Genomic DNA, 16775 nt, shown 5'->3' with positions numbered 1-16775 from the left:
TAGGTTAGTTTGATACTTAGGTATGTTGCTAAAGTGGGATCCCAAGGAAGAAAACATAAAGGAAAGTTTTGGGAATAATTTGTATAATGCAGGAAAAAAAATAGATGTTTCAAGTTATAAAAGTATTACTTTATATGATGAAAATAGTTGCTGTTTGGAAAGTAATACAGGAGTCAGTAATACTTAAGAACGGTGATCTCTGAATTAGTAAGATGTTGATAAATCTTCATGATTCAATGCTCTTCAAAAGCAGCCACTGAGCTTTCTGTTCAAGCTGGTTCAAGGGAAACCAGCTTGATGAGATCTGTTGCTTGGATATCTGTCCAGGGATAATCTAGAATTTACTATGTTATAATATTTCATATTAAAGTCTGAAATTAAGGCCTACCACTAAATAGATGGAATACCTCATTTACTGTTCTTTTTCTGTTCATGTTGTTTAAAGAGCATTACTTCTCTTCTGTGGCTGTGTTGTGAAGTCTTATCAGAATGGTGATCTTAGTTTTGTCTTGGCGGACGCCAAGGCAGACTCAGTTTAGTAAGTGAACATTTCTTCCAAAGAAGACAAAGTTCCTGAATGACTGTAACTGTAAACAGGTTTTCAACATTTCAAGGAATGGTGTCAACTTGCAGACTGTTCAGTGTAGAAGTTGTTTGTTATTGTTTTTCCTCTCTCTTTCTCCCCATATTGATTATGTTTCCTTTTTTGTGTCTTTTATTGCTATGTGGGGAAAACACACCTATTTGGAATGTAAGTTAATTGACTCTGATGGGGGCATGGTGACTACAAGGGAAAAACATCCAGTTTCACAAAGTTTTATATTTTATTTGCATGAAATGATTGTTAAGTTTGTAATATTTGTCAGAAGACAGCAACAATCCGTACTGTTCTGTCATCTGGTTGCAACAGCACATACCTAACACAGCAAACAAGTGATACATAAAAAAAAAGGGAAAAAATTGAAAAAAAAAAAATTCTGAAGGAAGTATTAAATGTAGTAGCAATTTTGTTTCCCTGCTGTTTCAGCTGAGAACAATCTATTAGAAGTGTCTATTATTTTTTTGTAACTAAACATTGTCTTAAGTGCAAATTGAGGGCAGTCTTTGCATCTTCTAAGAGTTGATGAGTTCATCAACCTAGTTCTGTATTTGCAAATCTAGTGATTGTTTTCTTTAAACCATGCTTATGTTTGAAAACCAGCAAATGTAGCCTTTTTTTTTTCTTCTCTTCCAAGCTTTGTGAGCTTCTAATCTGTCATGCGTACTTAAACTTTTTTCTTTAAATAGAGGTATCAGCTAACACTATGGTGTCGAAGCTAAGTTCATGTGGTTTATTATGAAGTCCTCAGTTAAAAGGCAGTGTACAAGATACACAATTATAAGTCAGGGTTTGTAATGGAGATATGTTTAAATAGTTTAAACAAGCTTAAATCGTTATCTGATTTCCACCCCCCCCAGGCTACTGTTCCTCTGAGTCACCTTATCAATGCCTTTCATTCACCAAAAAGCTCCACTACTACTGTCAGCACAGCATCCGTACAGCCTGTCCAGAGGGACACCTCCCCGGAGCATGATCCTCAGAAGAGTGAGGTACTGAAAACCTTTGGAAAAAGTGGTGGTTTGCTTTTAACTGGATTAAATCTGAATAATATCAGTTTATGTGAATGTAGCATTTGACTTGTTTTATAAAATAATGTAATGTAACTAAACAAACAGAATGTTAACACATAGAATGTAACTTCAGTCTGTAGGTGCTTTGGCAGTAACGATTCTATGAAAATACTGTATTTCCTTAATCAGAAAAAAAGCTAGTACTTGTCTCAGTAGTAGTTTGCAAATCAGAAGAGAATTTGTTTTCACTTTCAACTTAACGCTTCTTGCTCTAAAGTAACAATAACTTTTCTGTTAATAAACCCCTTATTGACTTTTCACACTCTGAGTTCTAGCAAAGTTTGTTTCATTATCGCTTGTGAGAAAACAGACTGTAACTTAAAATACGTTGCGGGGTTTTGAGAGATTAAATAACATATTTGCATGTTTTCTTATTTTTCTATTAAAATATCTTTCGTTATCATTAGGTATTTTTGGTTCTTCACATTGAAAATCAAAATACAGAAAGTGCAAAGTAGTATGCGATCTTGCCACTTCTCTTTCAACTCATTTCTTACAACAAGCTATAACTAAGGAAGTGTTTGGGAGGGAAAACAAGGAGTTTCTCACTAACTGCAGAACTTTGGAAATCAGCATGGATTGTACTAATCATCCCTGTGTTGTGATTCCGTGTTTGGTTTTTTTTTTTGTGATTCTATATTTGCTTCTAGTTATAAAAATTAATTTCAGCGGGAGACCTGGATTATTGAGTGAAACTAAAAGTGTGTTTCATTTATTCAGTTCTGTATTTGTCTTTCTAACCAGCAAGAGAATCTGGCCTCCTTTAAATACAGGGGTTTTTTCACATTTAATATTTTCTCTCTAATTCATTATACACCTGTTTGCTTCCTCCTAGAATGATAAAAGTATAAAAATAATAATTCAAAAAGTCTCTCTTAGTTTAAGTATTTTTAAAGAAAGTTCTTAAAGCAAGTTGATTAGACTATAATAAACCTAAGCTTAAATAAAGCTTAAGCTCAAATTTAAAATCAGCAAATACTGACATAGTACATGCAGTTCTAATATTGAATAAAGTTGGACTATTAGAATGGCAAAAATCATTATTTGAGAATGTGAAGCCTCTCTGCTGCGAAGTTAAATCTGTATTTGGAAGTAGTAACCTCTTCTGAAGGGTCACAGAAGATGTTACTTTTTTTTTTTTAATCTTCTCCCCCATTTAGCATTTCAGTAATTTTCAAAGCAATTATTAAGCTGAAGTACGAAGGCTTGATCTACTCCTTTAAACTGTGTGTAAAAGTCAAATGATGTTTAAAAATGTATTTGTACTTACTTTGAGTATAAGTGAACCAGAAGCAATTTTACCCTAGCCTTTAAAACAGAATACTTTGTTTACTTAAGAAATCCATTTTAAACTATAGACTTTGAATATGGTGGTATTCTGGGTGCATCTAGGAATCTGTTCTAAAAATGCTTCTTTTGACATTTTGTTCAAGTATTTTTCATGTATGTCTTTTTACTGGAAATCTAGTTTCACCTTGAAAGTAGATCAACATAAAGCTTACGTAAAAACAATTTAGGAAAAACAAAAATATAGTCCATAAAGTTCTAAAAATCAAAAATCATATATCTGTGCAAATACATTTAGAATAGAATATTTACTTCTCAGTTAAGAAAATGTTACTGCAGAAGCAATATTGAGAGACTAGTAGATATTTTAAAGGGTCCAAACCAATATGTATTTTTAAAACATACTCTCCCATAAAAAGATTTTTTCCTATCTGTAAAATACAAGATTAAAATTACTTCGATCAAGGTTACTTCTTTAGTAACTCAAGTGTATGTGCCTTACCTCCTTGTTTTTTTCATAGTTTCTTTGCTTTGTAGGAAATCCCAGATCCCTTTTCCCCATAGAAACTTTTGCGTTTCATTGTGTGTCTACCCCCCTCGTGGCTTTTTAAGATTTTAACTCTAGGTATAGTTTCTAAATATCCAGTCTATGTGTTGCTGCTGCGCTATCTGCAAAAAGGCTAGCCAAAAAAAAAGAGTTGGGGGGATTTTGCTGTTTGTTCACTTGGATGAAATGTAATGGATGGCAATTGCTGTACATATTTCCCCCTCTCACTCTCCATTTGCTCTATCATAAAGAGTAGAAAGAATTGGAAACCTACATTTTTTTTGTGCCTTATTTCATCAGGGAGCAGGAAGGTGTTAAAAAGACTGAATTGGAAAGAAAATATACTTGTCATAAATGTACTGTGACAATGAAAATATCAATGTGTGCAAATGGAAAAGTTATTCTGCATTGACAGTAGAAAATATTTTTTCTTTAATCATGTTCTTTCATTCATTTATCTTCATTTAGAATTTTTTTATTTCAGTCTGAACTGTGAAATATAGATGCTGTATCGAGCCAAAAAATTAAATCAGTTATTCTTAAATTTTTTTCCCCGAAGGTAATCTTAAGTAAATTTTGAACATTTATTTCTATTTTGCAGTCTGTACTTAATTTAAGAGATCTGGGATTGTCTGATTTGAAAGCTAATCAGTTCAAAGAATTGGTGAACAGGTTGCTTCCTGGCTACTGTATGGAAAACAAAGTCTCTTCACAGTGGCATACATCGTACATATCTGCTGAGTCCTTCTTTGAAAATAAGCATGGTATGTTTCAGAGTAAAGTGCTTATGAGAATTGATAAGAGTTAGATTATAAAGGTGAACACAGTTATTCTTTAGTTTAATCTCTTATGGTGTAGATAACTCATAGTTTAAAAAAATCTTTAATAAAAAGAGTATTAATGTATTTTTTTATTGTATACAGGTTGTCTTTAGAGTGGTGCTTTCGAATCTTGGGAATTATAGAAAATTCAACCCAGATTTTGGAATTGTTTCTTCAAATTCAGATTTGAAGTTGGCTGCTATTAAACTTGTCTGAACTCAGCTGTAGTACAAGTGCATTGTCTCTTAATGATGAATCTGAGCTATGAATTTTTTCACCAGTTTGTTTCACCAAATAGAAGAAACTAGATTTTGCTAATCTACTAATGTAACAGTCATGAACATCTCCAGTTTACATTGTTATTCATTTTTTGCCTGAAGCAACATTACATGAGGATATTAATTAGAAAGGAATTCAGGGTGGCAAACTGTTACCAGTCCCTGTAGAGTATTTCATTGCTGAAATAAACCAAGAATGGTTCCTTACAGTTAAAGATGTTTTGTGATTAGTCTAAAATATGGGAAGCAAGGCCATTGTAGCTGCTCAAGAATGTGTTAGAAAAAGCAGCATATAGCTGACATTTGAGATACTGCCTATATGGTATTGCAGTTGAGAGAAAGAGCATAAGAAGAACATCTCAGGGCTGCTATTAGAGAAAAAGTATTAAATTGCATTGTGATGTGAGATATAAAAAAATTAGCCCAGAGGCAGTTTCCTGAATGTGAAGAAAAAAGTTGCAAATGCTTCAAAGCTTTGATAGATTAACTTGGAAGCTCACCAGACTGGTGGTTTCGTTCACAGTTGAACAGGCAAGGTTATAGGTGGAAAACTGCCACAGGCAAGGGAGATGCTAAATCTTCAAGAAGGTATTTTTGGTGTGGGTGGCACTGCACGCTATGGATGACTGTTACTATTGTTTTAAACTAACGTGTTCATAATTATGTTGTATTAGATTAGCCAGTGTGCAGTATTGTAGAAGATTGTGGAATATACAGCATTGTAGAATTAATAGCTAATCTTTTTTTCTCCTTCCCATAGTTCCTCAGTACTTCAGTTGTTAGCTTGTAAGCTGTTATTACAATCATATAACTTCAAAAAATTTAGTAGGAACTTTCAGGGTTCTTTTTTGCTGTCCTGGATGTATCTAACTGATTCAATAACTTTCTCAGAATATGTAAAATAAACAAAAAACCCCACCCTTGTTGTGATTATATTAGCTTCTGAATTACTATGGAAGAGAGAATCTGTAGGGTTGGCCTCAATTTTTTTGCCCTCCGTCCCCAGGTTTCTGATGTTTCTTAAATAATTCTTGCCTGCTAAATGAGGATGAGTTCTTTGAGCTTTTGGTAACTAAACAACAGATAAATGACAGTCCTCTTGTCTTGCAGTCTATAGTGTGCTTGAAATAGAATCTGCTAATAACTTTTTCACTATGATACTCTTATTTATTTATTTCTTCTTGTTTCTGTGTTGCACGAGGACTGTACAATTAAGTAGACTTAGTATAGTTTAAAATGTTTTCATACATTTTACATAGTCTGTTTTAAAATGCCCATGAGCAATCTGTTCTTCAAAGCCTTTGAGACTGAATGATTGGTTGAATGCTGGTCCTTCAGCTTCGTGAAAGTCTTTGGATTCCTGTCCAGTCCAGATAACTTTATTCAGCTCTATACAGATATGCAGAGTTTTCCCTCTCAGATACAACTTCAAATTCAGGATTCTGGGTACCAATATTTTTTTTGAAGTTCTAATTAGAAAAAATTCTGGTATATTGCAAAGTGCCTGACATAGATAGTTAACTTCTTTGCGTTAACCTATGTACTGGTAATGGTTAATTTGTTTAATTACAGATGCCTGAAGGACCGTAAAATAGAGTAAATAGCAAAATAGAATTAATATTTAAGAAAGAAAAAACAACCTATGTGAGAAGTAATGTTTAGTTGCCATTTAATATAAGGTGTATTTACACTTTGCTGTATATTTTTACAGGTTTCGTGGATGTTTTCAGTGCTTTACGCTCATCTTGTTTGTACAGACAGCATCCTAATCCCCTCCAAAATTTCTGTTCAGATGTTCGGTGTTGGCCAGGTATAAAACAATAAACTACACTGTTTTGAATCTCTATAGTATCTCTTTAGTCCGGGAAAGTATTTTTACTTTTGTCTTAGAGGCGTCACTCAGAAAATACCGGTAAACTTCCAGGAGGAACTTTACATTGATATTAACACTTTAAATCATGAAGATATTTTTGCATTTGAGTAATATGTTCCCAGAATTAAGTTAGTAAACATGGTGTAACTATAGAATCTTGTTCAAAGATGTCAGTATTTGTGGATCGTATTCTTAAAAGATGATAGATGAGCTTTTGGATCAACAAATATGTTGAATCTGGTATTCATCCAGATGAACTTTCTAAGGTGCCTGGTGACTGGTTTAAACTACTGGATGTATGATGGGTAACAACAGGGCTGCATTAGCAAGAACATAATCAGGACCTCAGGGAGTTCAGGTATTGTCCTCTATTCAGTTCTTCTGATGCTACATCTGGATATTGTGTCTGGTTTTGTGTCCCATGGTTAAGAGAGAGATGCTGACAAAATGGAGATAGCCCAGTGATGGGCCACAAAAAAGGGTGCAGATTTTCGAGCGTTTAATGTACAGGGGAAGCTGAAGGATCTGAGGTTTTAAAGTTAGCAGAAGAGAAGGCAAGGAGTGATCTTATTGCTATTGGAGCCATATTAGTTACCCTTCTCTTGTACACCTCAAAGAAGGCAACAATTACAAGTAAAAGCAAAGGAAATTCCTGTTGGAAAATTTTCACAATGAGAATGGCTAAGTTCTGAAACAGATTGTCTGGAGAGGTTGTGTTATCTTAATCCTTAGAGATTTTCAAAACTGAGCTAGATGAGGTCCAGAGCTACCTGATCTGATAATTGAAGTTAGACCTTTTTTGAGCAGGGATTTGACTAGATTACCTCCAGAAGTTCCTTTTATCTGGTACTGTTCTATGATATGAGGCTTAGTTAAAACTACTGATTATTTTAGAACATGGTAGTGAAAGAAGATAAATATTCTTGGCCTTTGTGATTTATGTGATAAAATCTCCATCGCAAGGTTTCTGATGTGATAGAAGATGACATATAGTCCTATAAGTTCACTGTGTCTAAATGGTCTCATTTCTTCTGTCAGTTTCTAAGTTAACAGCACACCTAAGCCATTCCAGATCTCTTCAGGGCACCTTATCAGCTGAGCTTTTAGATAAAGCTTATCTTAGAGTAGGAACCTTCATTCCCATCCTTCTGGTTTACCTTCTGAATGTTTCGTGTTTGTCAGCCTGCCTGGATTTAATATCGCCATATGTCTCTTCTGTTCCCTGAGATGGTGATAGGGTTGGCCAGTTATCTATAATTCACAACGTGAACTCCTGATTATTTTAACAAAAAATTTTATGGGGAAAAATATATTGTGAAACAGTAAGCAGTTTGCTTGCAAGTTTAGATTACAAACATGGTTCATGAGCACCGAACTATCCATTTACTATTCGTTTATTATTATTAGACCCAGAAGTGTCTTTCATACAGTTTTCTGTTTTTTACTGTGGATATTTTGGGAAGATTATCTTCAGTTCGATCATGATAGTCTTTCTCATATAATAGTTTCTGAAATATCTTAGGCCTTTTTTTTGTAGTGGTACTAATGGATAGTTTTTAACTTTTTTATTTATTATTACTATTTTAAGTTTACATACAATCACGGACCTTTAAGACTTTGAGATCAAGAGCAAGACGTCTGCAGTCAACATCTGAACAATTCACAGAAACAAAAAATTCACTTTCTTCACTTTTGAAGGTAAATACGAGTAGCATTATGAAGTTGTTTTGGGCTTATTCAGACCATCTCTTTCTCTTGAATGAACCTTCACAATTTACCAAAGGTGTTTTGTTTCACTAGTGTGAAAAAGCTTCTTAATTCTAAAACTTCAGCTAACGACAACATACTGTTTTTAATACACAGATTTGCTTCATATATCATCAATATAAAGATTATTTGAATTTTTTAGGATAGTAGTTTCAGGGTTTTAAACCCTATAAATAAAATTCTTCGTATTCTGTTTATGTGGCTTTATTAAAAATAGCTTGGAGTCAAATGAAGTATTCATTTAAACAAAAATACAGGTAGTTTAACATACAAGAATGTATATCTTCTTTAAGCAGTTCAGCATGTGATTGATGCTTTAAGAATAGACTTAATTGTGGCTAGTATATTTTTAAGATAGAAAAATTTTCAGCTCTGTGTTCTTATGGGTTACAAACTCACTTATATACTTTTAATTCAGCAGATAATTATCCAGGTTTGAGGTAGCCAAGCACTTACAAAACCAAGTTAACCTAGGTAGTCTTTGCTTCTAATTGGTTAGACAGAAGTCAGGCTAATTAAAGTATTTGATCTTATTGTGTGTGTAAATTAGCTTTGAACTCTCCCTTTCTTCTAGGCATATGTGGTTTATTTCATCTGTGGACTAGGTTTACCATGGATGAAGATAAATCAGAGCTAGCTTTATGCAGTGCTGCTCTTAAATTTGGTAATGGCATATGAGGGTATATGAGATGTATTTGATCAAACTCTGTCAAAACTATACTTACGAAGATATTTCACATTTGGAAACAATTTAAGTTGATTTAATGAAGCTTAAGCTAATAACTCCCACTGAATCCAGTGTACAAAGCTAGCTGTGTACAAATCTGCCTTAGGCTGCGTTTTCTGTTTGGAACTGGGGTCCAGGAGGGCTCTGAACCTGACCTGTTCAGCAAAAATCAGGGTGCCCCTGCTTGGAGCCATTGTGATTCCTCACTCAAGCTACTGCCCTGTGTCATCTAACTAACCCCATAGCACCTGAATTACATGCTTCCCCCCCACCCCCCCATGCTAGCCCGGTAGTAAGTTAACTATGTATCAAAACTTAGTGTATACTAATGCTGCTGTGGAAAATATTTTAGGGCTTTATTCTGCGAAAACGAAGAATTGATGTTGAAAACTTAGATACGCTAATGAAAACAAAAAACATCCCAGAGGCACACCAGGATGCTTTTAAAACTGGTTTTGCAGAAGGCTTTTTGAAAGCACAGGTATTCCTGCAAAAAACACTTGGTAAGTTGTTTTAGTTCATGTATCTTGTCTTTACATTCAGAAAGTAGTTTATTTCAGCCCATTTTAAAACTTCTTTTGTTTTCTTTTACAGATTCCTTAAGAAGATCACGTTTGCTTTCTTTCTTTCTCTTTGTTCTTTGTTTTTATCTTGCTATATATTCGTCATTTTTACCTGGGAAAGGCTCGTTTTCTGACGCTGGTTAGTTAACTTTTTTCCCCCATTGTTTCACTTGCATTGTTTCTTCCAGCAAGTTTAGCACAAATTAAATGTGTTTTGATATTATGATTGTTTTAGGATAACATTTCAACGTACTAATGAAAGAGGAGAGTTATTTACTGCTTTTGGCTACAGCCTTTCAGACAATAGTGTCACAAAATGTTTATGGAGATAAAAAAGTTGCCTGTTAGTATAATTATTTTAATTCTTTTGGTGAAACAATTACATGGAACCAAGCAGAGAAGAAGTCAGACTGTTCACCAATTAGGTGTTTGTCTTTGAATTTAGATGATGCATTATCTAGGTCAGCAGTAGGCAGAATGGTTTGATTTTTATTTGTAATCACAGCCTGGTTTATAGCAACTAGGTATTTGCATGGCCAAATTATCATCTTCAGAAATCTGTTGGAAATAGCGGAAGGATCAAAGGCTGAGCTAATGTACATGGAGAATTTCAGCTTCCTGCTAAGTTGTCACCTGGGTCTCAAGAAAGTTAGGCTATGTGCAGAAGCACTGAGGAGGAACTTCTGGCTTTTTGTACCTGCTTTTGCATGCAGGGCTTTCTGTACTGCAAATGACTAAAAAGCACTTACATCACTGAATTAACTGCAAATATTTTAAAGATTTTTTTTTTTTAAAAATAAATCTCATTCTTGATGGACACTTGTAAATGGAAACATGCCCTTTTAAAAATGCAGGTGTAAAGTTATGGCTTAATGGTATGCATTCAAGTGCAAAGTTCAGTCTTGGAATGAAATGAGTTCATGTGTAAATTTGTTGTTCAACATCTGCTGTTTGCTATTAGTGCGCTTTCGAACATCGAGTATCTTTGATGCAGCAGTTGATCCAATCCAGTTGAAAAATGTCACCTTTGAACATGTAAAAGGGGTAAGTTCAAAAGTAAAGTGTGTGTGAGTCCTTGCTTAACTGATCATTGTGAGCCTGAAGAATGTCTTACTCTGTTCAAGAAATTTCTTTGTGTGAACTGAAGCCTTCAATATATATATTGACCACTCCAAGATCAAGGAGGGTTTTAACCACTCTTGTTCTGTTTTATATCTTTGTGGCATTTAATACCTTATAAAAGGTGCACTCTCGACTTGTTGAATCACATTTTTAAAGGCTAGAATAGCAAAAGGCAGGCCATAAGTATCCATGTTAATCTATTTTTTGCAGAAGTTGACTAATACAAGAAGATAGTAATGCCATTTGATCATTTCTCTCTTAGTACCATCTCTTTCAGATATCTGATATTAGGACAGGAGATACAGATTCCTAGAAAGAAGTAGGCATGTCACTGCTGATGGGATAGCTTTATTTTTTCTATTCGACTGTTCTTTCTCTGTCAGTGGCAAAATGAGGACCTTCTTGGACAAATAGATAGAATTAATCTCTTTTTAACTAATTAGACTAATCTTGATGTAGAATTTTTGATCTGTATTTATTTTGTTGGTCAGATCTGGTCTTTAACTGTTTGGTTATTCCTTCAGTGTTATTAACTTTAGTGTTTACTGATTATTCCTATGAACGGTTCTAGGAAATAGGTTGAATTAAACTCATGGACACTTGATATCCACACAAATTCTGTAGTATGCTTTTATCTCCTCTTTCTGTTGTGTATTTTTGATCAATACACAATTAGACTTAACTCTCTAATACAAAACTCACAAAAAAGATGCAGTATTTTATAAATGCTTAGTTATATTTTGTGGCATGTTTTTAATGTGTAGGTTGAAGAAGCTAAACAGGAATTGCAAGAAGTTGTGGAATTCCTGAAAAACCCACATAAATTTACTGTACTAGGAGGTAAACTTCCAAAAGGTAAGAATCATTGCTCAGCAGAAGTGAAAATCATATGTAGCCGTGGCTGTCTTTGTAGCTTTGTTCTATACTAAATGACTAATTTACAGCCTAGCTTCTGAATATTTTTTCCTTTAGTTAGGGAATCAAAAAAGTTTGGTTATATACTGTTGTATTTAGTTCGTATTTGGGAAAAATAGTGAAATAATGTTAGACATAGGTAGTGAATTTCCTTGTTTATTTAAAATATTTGAGGAACAAATGAATCTTCAGAGAGAGTTGCAAAAGCTTCTTTATTAAAAGATACCCTTAAATGAGGTACTTGGGGGTGGGGGAGTGGAGGTTAAGGTAGTTATGTTGCATGCTTCCTGTCTTACCTTCGGTTCCCCATATGTAAAAATTGGTCACTACTGCCTACCCCCACAGAGAATTTGAGGTATCTGAGATACTCAGATAGAAGAAGCAAAGATGCCTGGATACATCTTACATTTGAAAAAAATTCAATAATAACATTAGGGGTAATAAGCTATGACAGTGCAAAGCAGTGGACTGTAGATTCCAAAAAGCCTTTCAGAAATCAAACCTGTGTTTATCATTGTTAGCAGCCTTCTTTACAGGGTTAAGAATCGATATTTCTTTGAAGTCCCAAGTAAACCTTTTAGAGATAATGTACTGAACTACAAAAATTCTTCTACTTTGTCAATGAACATAACATAGAATTAAAAAAAATTTACTGATAAAGTTATGCATAATTGGTGTTAATGCCTTTTTGAGTAGAACTTTATGTAGCCCAGAGGTTTTTAGGTCTGTATTCCCCCCCCTCCTTTAACTGTCTTTATAACAATATCTATAGCTTCCTGTCACCAAAATTTTTAATTCTGTGGTTCCTTTTCTCATCTGAGAAACATACGTAACATAAGTTTAGTCTTGAAAACTTACCCAAGATAATGCAAAAATGTCCAAAAAAGAACCTGTATTATGCAAATGAATATGTTGAGGTTAGACAAAACTTCTTTAGTTATTAAACTAACATAGAGTAGTCCTTTATCTTGAAAGGCAGGGGGTTTATGTAACTGAACTCTTAAAAGGCCTTTATTTCTTCTGTATGGCTTTCAGCACTTTTAGCGCTTGCTAACTGCTTTAGACAGTTCAGAAACAAATGTTTTCATTCAAAAGGATTATTAAGCTTGATCATAGTAGAAGGCCAAGTGAAACTGAAATATGTAAACCTGGTAAGTCAGTTTTGTGTTAGTGCTGTTTAAAGTCAACTACTTGGAATGGTTTAATTTAAAAAAAAAAAAAGTTCCACTTTCAGAAACGGCTAGGAAAATATTAGTTTGAAGAAGACACTATTAGGGACTTGGCAGTAACTTTGTAGAATAATTCAGGCTTCTGTTTTTATTTGATAGTCTTAACAAGTCTTTGTTGTTGTTTCAATATGGATCAGAGTGTATCTAGATCTGTTATAGGAAGCTTCTTCAGACTGCAAGTAATGAACAGTATCTGAAATAGGATGTTAACGGCTTTTTGAAGCCAAGTGTAAATTATTTCTTCTAATGCATGGAAGAAACAGTACCTGTATAATAAGACTGTGTGGGTTTGGTGTTTTTGTTGTTTTTTGGTCTTTTTAGGTATTTTGTTAGTTGGACCACCTGGTACTGGTAAAACTCTTCTCGCACGGGCTGTAGCTGGTGAAGCTGATGTTCCATTTTATTATGCATCTGGATCCGAGTTTGATGAGATGTTTGTTGGTGTAGGAGCTAGTCGCATCCGAAGCCTATTCAGTAAGTTAAATATTTGTGGGTTTGAAATCTTTTAATGTGTGAGATTAAATATGCAGTGTTGTTTACAAGGTTTGATTAGGTACAATTCTGGTTACTGGAAAGCAGTAGTGTATGAGGCTAATAAACAAAACTTTAATTGTGTAGATAAATCTCAGAATTTTGTGAGTATCAATTAACTGTAGAATCTTGTTTAGCTGTCAGATGAAATTGTAGCAAAAATTATAACTGATGTTACAACACTCCCAGAGAGAATAGAAGTAATTTAATTAGAATGTCATGTCCTATAAATGGAACTAAATGGAATATTTTAAATTATAATTTACTTACTGTCATATGTAAACTATTGTAAATTTGAATTGAAGTGTAAACTTAGGATATAAAATAGTGTTAACCTCAATTACTTCCCACATATTTTTATATTGTTTTTTTTTTTTTCTCTGAATTAGAGTTTTACAGGATCATAGTGTAGCACTAAGCTGAGATTTCCTTTCTCACACCCATCAACAGGTCCAGAATAAAGGGCATTATAATGAAACTTTTAAAATTAATGTTTAGATTGATAACTTTCACAGAAGAGGCTTTCTATTTTAAGTATGCAAATAAATATTATCAGGGGAGGGGGGAATCCAACTTCTCTCTTAAATGGGAGATTGATAGTGTCAAGCATATACAATGTAGAAAGTAGTTTGCATTTGTAGAAGAAATGTGACTTGCTTCACATGGAAGGGATGCAAAATGTAACATGTGTTGTACCTTAAAATGTGCATTTCTTTCTGTTGACTACAGAAGTTTAGATGACTGAGTTGTACATTAATATCAATGTTACAGATATGTCTAGCTGGATGAGATGAGTTGCGTCCTGGTATGCATGTACTAATTGATGGTCTTAAAGTTTATTATTGTATTTTTGTTTTGTGTTTTTAATACCTGTAAACTTGAGGGTGAGGTCTTCACTGTTAAATAACAAACAGGTTCTATTAAAATAAGTTAGTGTTTAGACCCATCACATTTCATATTATTTTTATTTAATAGGTCAATGTTCTCTACCCAAGCCTAATTTCATAGGTTTTGCTGTAGGGAGTTGATATGAAATGCAACGAATTTCTTAATCTATTTTACTAGTAATTTCTTGTAGCATGATAAGAATAAGCTGATGTGGAGATGAAGAACCTTGCTTCTCTTTGTACCGCTTCATTTCAAAAATATATTTCATTCTTTAGGCTAAAATCAAGACAGTTCTGGTGATGTCTAATAGAACACTTTATAATCCAAGACTAATAGAAATAGTAGAATTCTACATTACATGATACGCTGTCTGTTCTTTTGTGTGGCTGAAGTATCCTGCTATTTTTTTTTTGTCAGGGGAAGCAAAAGCAAATGCACCATGCGTTATATTTATTGATGAGTTGGACTCTGTTGGTGGGAAGAGAATTGAATCTCCAATGCATCCCTATTCAAGACAGACCATTAATCAACTTCTTGCTGAAATGGATGGGTAAATATATGGATTCTGAGGGCACAGAAGGTGCTTGACTGACTGCTTTGATGTTTTTCGTAATTTTTTTGTAATGCTTTTAAGGATATGAATTTAAGATGCTCTTATGACCACTTTCTAGTACTGCCAACAGTGGCATTAATGGCCTTACTGTAAAGAATATACAAGCTTCTGAGTTGTAGTAGCACGATAGCTGCAATTATTTTAAATAATTTCGCAATTTTTTAGGCTGGCTATATATCTAAAGGAAGAAGTTCAACTCTGAGATCAGGGCATGTTTTTAACCACCTGCTGGGTTAAACATAGTCATTCTTGGATCACATGTTGTGGTTTGACAGCGTGTTTTTGACTGGCCAGTTGAGGTCATCCGAAATAAGAAATAGAAGTAGTTATTGACAAAAAAAGGTGTAAATTCTGTCTCCAAAAAAACCCCCAACTTTCTCACCCTTTTTTCCCCGTACAGATTTAAACCTAATGAAGGTGTTGTTATTATCGGTGCAACAAACTTCCCTGAAGCGTTAGATAAGTGAGTATAATGTATTGATCGTTTCTACAGAGCATGTATTAAAAACCAAACAAACAAAAAACCCCACAAAAACAACAACAAAGTTGCTTGTGAATAATCTTCAAGTATTACAGTGTTACAGCTGGGGTTTTTCCCTCTTAAAAAGGATGTGTATTGACCAGTTTTTGGCATTTAAAAGGTTGTTGAGTTAAATATGGAGAAATAAGTAACGTGTTTCTAAGCATCTAAAATTTCTGGAAGTTTTTCTACTTAAATTGACTAGCTGCATTCCTTGTTTGCAATGCAAAATTTTCAAAAGCAAAAAAACCTTTAAAATGGGTTGGTAATAAATATTTTTCATCTGTCTTTTTACAGATAAGAAAAACGTATTCTTTGCAGCTGCGCACCAGACATAGTCTATGTAGATGTCTTTAGAAATATCAAAAAGATTTTTGTTCCTTATATACGTTAGTAACAGTTTACTGCAGCATTTTTAAGTCAGTGTATTAAATTGTCTTTTCCCGTAGTGCTTTAATACGTCCTGGTCGCTTTGATATGCAAGTTACTGTTCCCAAGCCTGATGTAAGAGGTCGTACAGAAATTCTGAAGTGGTACCTTAATAAAATAAAGTATGATCCATGTAAGTAAATACCTCACTGTAATATCTTTTTATGTAACAGTTTTTATACTGGATCAGCCCACTCATGTATTAGTCCTTTATTGCATCAGCAATTGTGGCTTTACCATGTGTCTCAGTAAAGAACACACAAAATGTCTAGTATGTAGTGTTACGACAGTTTTCTGAGGCAGTGTTTCTTTCTAGTCCCAAACAGTTCATAGAGTCTTAAGCATTAGGCTTCACTTCCTCTAAAGCTGAAAATTTTTTGTTTAATGCATTTTTTTTAATAGAACATGATACTTGCTTATAATTTGATAATTTCTTGATATTTCTTCATGATACAAGCTTTTTCAGGAGCAATATGGACCCTAATGACAAGTCTGTTTTGTTTTTTCCCCACAGCTGTTGATCCAGAAATAATTGCACGAGGCACGGTAGGATTTTCTGGAGCAGAGCTTGAGAATCTTGTAAATCAAGCTGCCTTAAAGGCAGCTGTTGATGGAAAAGATATGGTAACCATGAAAGAACTAGAATTCTCCAAGGACAAAATTCTAATGGGTAGGATTTTATACAGGAGACATACATTGATGTTACAGTACAGAAGTTTTCTTGTGTGATTAAGACTTTTACAGAGGAAGAGAGAAGTTTTTATACTGTTGTTTTTTGGTTTGGTTTGGTTTGGGGGGGGGCTGGGTGTTGTGTTTTTTTTTTTTTTAAACCAAATAAGTCTTCTCTTAGTTTATTCTGAATAGAACCTTTTGAGACCAGAGAGTAGTCATGTAAAATCTAAATCTAGTATGGAATACCTTCTGTAAGACTTGATACTTCTTTTTATCAAAAATGCTGCATGTTGTACTTGAGCCTAGAGGAAGATACAGGCTC

General features: G+C 34.0%; 1 protein-coding gene across 1 annotated transcript in view; it reads left to right on the top strand.

The window, feature by feature from the left end:
* Positions 1-445: 445 nt before the first annotated feature.
* YME1L1 (YME1-like 1 ATPase) overlaps positions 446-16775 on the top strand; it is a gene marked incomplete at its 5' end in the record, with an annotated part of 21812 nt that continues 5482 nt past the window's right edge. The window contains 14 exons of the mRNA XM_009572320.1: positions 446-538; positions 1416-1590; positions 4107-4269; positions 6316-6414; positions 8066-8175; positions 9324-9474; positions 9566-9673; positions 10496-10578; positions 11421-11511; positions 13122-13274; positions 14637-14769; positions 15233-15295; positions 15802-15914; positions 16296-16451. Of these exons, the coding sequence (XP_009570615.1) occupies positions 446-538; positions 1416-1590; positions 4107-4269; positions 6316-6414; positions 8066-8175; positions 9324-9474; positions 9566-9673; positions 10496-10578; positions 11421-11511; positions 13122-13274; positions 14637-14769; positions 15233-15295; positions 15802-15914; positions 16296-16451 (1691 nt within the window). The remainder of the gene's footprint in view (positions 539-1415; positions 1591-4106; positions 4270-6315; positions 6415-8065; positions 8176-9323; positions 9475-9565; positions 9674-10495; positions 10579-11420; positions 11512-13121; positions 13275-14636; positions 14770-15232; positions 15296-15801; positions 15915-16295; positions 16452-16775) is intronic.

The sequence above is a fragment of the Fulmarus glacialis genome, unplaced genomic scaffold (genome assembly GCF_000690835.1).
Source record: "Fulmarus glacialis isolate BGI_N327 unplaced genomic scaffold, ASM69083v1 scaffold45992, whole genome shotgun sequence".
In the NCBI taxonomy this organism is placed as follows: domain Eukaryota; kingdom Metazoa; phylum Chordata; class Aves; order Procellariiformes; family Procellariidae; genus Fulmarus; species Fulmarus glacialis.
The sequence above is the reverse complement of the archived record's forward strand: the minus strand, read 5'-3'. Positions and strand labels throughout refer to the sequence as shown.